The following is a 5,918-nucleotide window of genomic DNA, read 5'->3' as shown; positions in this document are numbered from 1 at the left end:
AACCCCCCCCCCCCCAAACAAAAAAACCAACCCCCCCCCCCAGTGTAATCTTCACATCAGGCATAGCCTGCATCATTACCTCCAAACAACAGAATACAGAATAATTTCAGTACAGATAAATTAAAAACTTGTATGTAAATATTTTATTCTCTCATATTTTGCAAATCATATAGCAGTGTTTGGTAATAAAAAATAATACAGAATTATTATTTTTCTTCCAGTCCACACTCATATATTACCAGATTTTCCGCATTACAAACTGTCTCTTACAGTCTAAAGATAACATTCACTTTAGGTATATTCTGTACTTTTGGCTTATTTAATATTAGTCTTCTGAACTATTTACAAATATATTACAACCTTTAAACCTCAAAGCAAAGGAGTATTTCAATAATCAATCTGACATAAGGATCAGTAGCTCCTACATAACTTCAGTGTTTAAGAGAAACTATACACGCAGTGCGGTAGGTCTGAATAATTTATATCTTTAAAAAAAAAAAAAGAAAAGCATTGAAAGTTTCTGAATATAAAACTTTCGCATTGCAGTGGTACCTACTGACCCGCCTCAACCGGAGGACAGGAATGTGAGGTGATGTCACTGTGCTTGTAGAGAGCCTCGTCTAAGTCCAGTGCCTTGTTGCTCAGCCTGACGGTCATGCAGCCGTGGTAGGACGCGGTGACCAGAGTGGAAGTCACAGGAACGTCTGTGTGAAAGGGGAGACAAACATCTCTGATGGCTGCTTTTGAATACATACCAGTCCTACCCATGCTCAGACGAGCATCACTTCAATGAATTCAAACTCTCCTCTTCTCCACTCCGTGATTTCTACCTACCCCCCGGCCCTCTCACCAGAAGGCAAGAGCACAATCCCGGACGTGGGGAAAACGCCATCTGCTCTTGTGCACAGAAGCCCTTCTCCCAGGCTGAACCCTTCCTCAGCTGCTCTGTGTCTCCGCAAGGCCTCCAGTCCTGATGACCCTATGTGCTGCACAGCAGCAAGGCTTCACTCCAGTTGCACACTGTGTTCACGCTGCTTTCCGTCTCGACGTCCCCCCCCTCCATCTCTGAACCCTCCACTTCATCTTTAGTGGAGTTGTTACACCTTCCTCTAATGCTCTCCCTCTCTCTCTTCAAAGTACCTGCCAAGAGGTTACAGAACTTCATGACAGGAAGGCTCCTCCTGTACGCAGCCTCTACCACTTGCTGCACTCATCTTTACTGTTCTCTGATCATGCACAAGGAGGCTGCTGGCATTCATCAGAAAGGTGCTGGAATACATCAGTTGAGTTGGTAAGACTAATGAGACTAATTTTTTCTACGGAGATCCACTGGTGACATACTTTTGATCAGTTTACCAGAGGCAGAAAACAAATAGCAAGGAAGAAGACACTAAGTACAGTCCAACAGTCTAGAGAAAATTGGTCAATCTTATTACTAGCTTCTGTAACATCATATACAATTTGACCTTAAATAAACAAGAAAACCCGCACGTAATAAAGTAATAACACGAAAATTTACATGAACTGTGTCCTCTAACCTTCCCCGAAGGTTATTAGTTTATTTACAACCCAAAGCCGACCCAGTCAAGCTGGTTGTGCAATGGAAAGCAATGAATGTCTCAAAGATTATTTAACTTCACAGTGATATAGGTAGCTAAGTAAACCCCTTATCTTTACACTGAAACAAGGACAACCTGAACAATAGGTTGTCCTGTTGACCTGAGATTATATGCAATTCAAACGATTTTGCCTGGAGACACGCAGGGCCAAATTTGAAGCTGATGTGATCAAACACAGCTCAGACTGAGGACAGACTCTGGGACTGAGTCTGAGAGAAAGAATATTTGTGTGGGATCTGTAAGCCACAAAGAGATACTATAAATTTTTCAGCTTCCTTGCTGAAAAGTACCATTGTTTGGTAGTTGCTTAAACTAATCATTTTAGCTATTTCCTATTCCTCCCCATTTACCAAATTTTATCTGTGAAATTTGCTTAAGAGAAGGGGGCATCTGTGTTGTAGTACCTCACATGAATGTAAACTAAATTTTGACTCAGAAGAAGTTGACAGTGTTGGCTTAACGGCTTGAACGCTCGTCTAAGGAATCATGCAGATTGCTGCTACGTGTGCCACAGGGCTGACTGAAGGACAGTGTGGGCTTTGAGACAAATTTGTAAGATACTATCAAAACTTAGTTAAAAAAAATTTTCTTTGTGTTTTAATTGCAAATCAGGTCAAATATTTAATTTTCTGTTTTGACTAGAAATGTATCCGTCTGAAATGTGGCCCTGTAAAGACTCAGAAGTCTTGTTCCCAGGCTCCTTCATCTGGTGGTATACACCAGAAATGCCTGGAAAAACACCTATGCATCATATAAATTACATAATTTAGGATTTACCCGAACTGAAAATACCATAGAAAAGGTAGTAAATGCTTATATGTTCCTTCTTATCTCTTGAAACTCTAAATAATATTTCTTCCACCTCTGCAATATTAGCTGTACTTAGGATGGGACATACTACATATTTTGACCCAGAATTCTTGCTTTAATTGTGGCAAATGGAATAAAGACATTAAGTTTGACCACTATACTTCGCTTTTTCCACAGGGTATGGAAGCAGGGAAAAACCAAAACCAATGTAATGTTTTCAATATTTGCATGAGCAAAACTCAGATCTGACCATTTGGTATAGTTATTTAACCCAGAGTGATGAATCCAACTAAAGTTCTGAAATGTTTGTTCTTTTGGCAAATGACAAGGTTTCTCAACGCAAGTGCTGGGTTCCTCTCAATGGCAAAAGCAGACCACAGGCAGAAATTCCCATTGCTGAGCAGAACAGGTCAAAGGGGGAAAGTAGCTAAACCTACAGAAGCCAGCTGGGTCTAAACAGCCGTAGCTATGATATCTCACACTTAGTTCTGGCTAATTAAAATCTGTGCTTCACCCAGCACGGTTAGTCTAAACGAACCACAGAGAACTCGGGACAGCAACAGAATGGGATTGTTTTCTGAGCTGTGAAAGTCTCTGCTGTGCATTTGAGAGCTACTTGAAGGAAAGCAGGTGACCTCTCTTCCTTGTGCAATGGCCAGCTCAGACAATTCAATCTGGGGATTCAGCGTTGTCCCTGCCAGTGTGTGAACATCCCAGAGTGTGTGGCCTCCCCCTTTAGGTGTGACTAGGAGTCATTTACATCATCGGCATAAATACTCTGTAAACTCTTGTTCATGGTGGGAACAGTCACGCCATATGTCCTGGCACACATGGCACCTCGGCCACCCTGTTCCAGCCTGACTGCTTCAGCACCTACCAAGAGGCCAACACTGCTGCTCCTCCCTTGCTTAGGCAAGTAAGGGCAAGATTTTGCTTAGCTGCTGGCAACAAAATAGGATGTACTGCTGTGCATCAGAGACACAAGCGTTTCCTTAACTGCATTCCTCAGCGGTAGGGACTGATAAACCAGTTCAGCCAGAACAAGAAACAAACCCCCAAACTTGGCCAAAAATTCATGATTCATGATCTTCCAGGTTCAGAACAGAGGAGCAAACTGACCTCCAACAAGAAGCCCTGTTGTTTCTGAAAAGCCAGCAAAGCCATAAATTGTGGTAGCCCCTGGGTCGTGCCCTAAGTACGCTCTGCTGGGAGGAAATCTGTTAATTGTGTAGTGCTGTGATCAGTTCAAAGAGAACATCAGCCAGGGAGAATCACCACACTGGGCTTCCCAAGCATCAGGCAAAACAACGTGAGGTGACTGGAACTCCCCACAAGGAGTGCTCACACACTCTCACCTAAGGAGCACTAATGAAGCACTGCAGGAGCCTGTGGTACAGCTCCTATGGATTTTACCAGGTTTAAGATAATGACCCTGCTTACAGCTATCCTTCAGATAAATCATTCCTATTGCTGACCAAGCAAAACGTCCTCTTTCTGGTTTTTCCTCCAGCTGTCCTCAGAAGGACACAATCATTCCACAAAAAAAAAAAAAAAAAAAATTGTCAAGCACAACCTCACATCTGTTAAAACCACATGCCTGCACTGCAGACAAAGCCTGCTCAAGCAGAAACAGAGAAGGAGGCTCCCAGCTTGGATGAACAGAGACAGTTTTCCTGACTGCCAGCTCAGCGAGGCGAGTTGGGAGTCTGTAGTCCATGCTACAAAACTGGATGCTCACCTGGCAATCCTCCCACATACGTCTTCACCGTTGACTGCAAAGAGCTCTCCAAGATGGACAGGCTGTCCTCTAACTCAGAGATGCTTAGTTCACTCTCTCCTGCTATCCCATCTACCCTCAGGGATAAGTGATCCTTCTTGAGGAGGATGTCCACAGAGTGTTCCTTCTTATCACACAGATTTATTGCCAGTCTGGACACAACTGTGTTCTCCAAGGCTATGATGATAAACTAGACAGCAGGGGAAAGAAGAAAAAGAAGGCAGTGAGCGGAAATATACCTAGCCATGCTTATTCAGGGCCAGGATGACACCACTGTGGTCTTGTTCACAAAGATATTGCAGAGCCACCAGAGAATTAGCCTTATTACTATTGCTGATCATGTTCTGATCTCACTTGCATAGATGAAAAACCAATGAACCAGTGGGACTAATTGTTAGTCGTAACCACTGTCTTCTCAAGGAGAATTCTTAGTGCTTCTTAAAGAGGTTGCTACATTGCACTGGAACCAAATAGACTAGAGCTGTTGTTGGACTAGATGATGGTTGTAGGTCCCTTCCAACTGAAATAGTCTACTATAAATGAAAAGCTGGCTCGTGGGTTTTAGTGAAGTCATTCCTGATTTACACTTATGTAATGCCAGAATCTAGCCCTTTATTATGAATACTATTAAATCAGTAGTTTCCATCACAACTGGCCTTCCACAGCACCTGGAGTGACACCTAAGCCTGTCTCTTGACTACTTTGGGACTGTTACTGATGAGCTCCTTGCTTATGGCATTAAACAGCTTCTGTGCCAGAAAAACATAACAACATATGCCTGCATTCAAGAGACCAGTTCTATCTTTTACCTAGACCACATTTGCAAAGAGCTCCCTAGCAGTGTCTGACACACACCCATAGGAGGCAGAACTTTGGTGTCAGCCAAGCACCTCAGTCTCAGACTGTGTTCTGAACTGGTGGGGGCAAATAAGCAGGCAGGCAGCAAACCTGACGACTGTTTTTTGAAAATGACTTTCAGTTGCCAGGAAATAGCAAGGAACCTTCTCTAGAAAAATGCTTAAGTCTGTACCTGTTGTTTCAGTTTCTTTGTGGAGTGATAATCAATCAGAGATAGTGATAAAGGGACAGACGCTTCTTCTGTAACTAGAGCGAACAGCACACCAGTATCTGTTGCTGGTTGAATTGCAGCATTTACTTCTATTTCCCAACTTGTCTTGGTGTCATTTCCAGAAGAAGGTTGCACTGCAAAAGAAGAAACGCGTAGCATGACAATCATAGGACTAACAGGTCAAATGGGTAGGCTGTGCAATTGCTGCCTGGAGAAGAGGATAGATAGATGAGCATGTGGAGGGACTGCCACGTTTCTTTTACTCAAAAAAAAAAAAAAATTCCAAAGCACCTGAACATAAAATCAGAGAAGAAAATGGCATCAGTTTCCTCTTGTTACCGTCTGCATTCTGCTGCCTTTCAGAACGTCAAAGGACAAGGTTACGCTTTTTTATCACAAAGAGAGATTCAGATTCCCATGGCTGTCAGACCAACACATTCAAAGAGCTGCTGCAAGTTAGGGCACCCAATTTTTGCATCGCTCTTGACTGTCCAAAGATCACTGAGGAATCTAAGTCTAAATCTGACACACAGGAAACATTTCTATGAAAGCCTGTATTAAACTGAAAAAGGATATAAGCATACTATACTGATCACCTACCTAACTGCTTCCTGATCACCAACCTCTCAGAAGCATGGGATGT

At 42.8% G+C, this 5,918-nt stretch overlaps 1 protein-coding gene across 1 annotated transcript in view; it reads right to left on the bottom strand.

The window, feature by feature from the left end:
• Nucleotides 1-126: 126 nt before the first annotated feature.
• Nucleotides 127-5,918, bottom strand: part of GAS6 (growth arrest-specific 6) — an 89,195-nt gene continuing 83,403 nt past the window's right edge. The window contains exons 13-15 of the mRNA XM_009326304.1: nt 5,237-5,409; nt 4,168-4,396; nt 127-704 (exon numbers count right to left, since the gene is read on the bottom strand). Of these exons, the coding sequence (XP_009324579.1) occupies nt 553-704; nt 4,168-4,396; nt 5,237-5,409 (554 nt within the window). The 3' untranslated portion in view covers nt 127-552. The remainder of the gene's footprint in view (nt 705-4,167; nt 4,397-5,236; nt 5,410-5,918) is intronic.

This window comes from Pygoscelis adeliae, unplaced genomic scaffold (genome assembly GCF_000699105.1).
Source record: "Pygoscelis adeliae isolate BGI_AS28 unplaced genomic scaffold, ASM69910v1 Scaffold156, whole genome shotgun sequence".
Taxonomy (NCBI): Eukaryota; Metazoa; Chordata; class Aves; order Sphenisciformes; family Spheniscidae; genus Pygoscelis; species Pygoscelis adeliae.
This window is presented reverse-complemented; position numbering and strand designations above follow the sequence as displayed.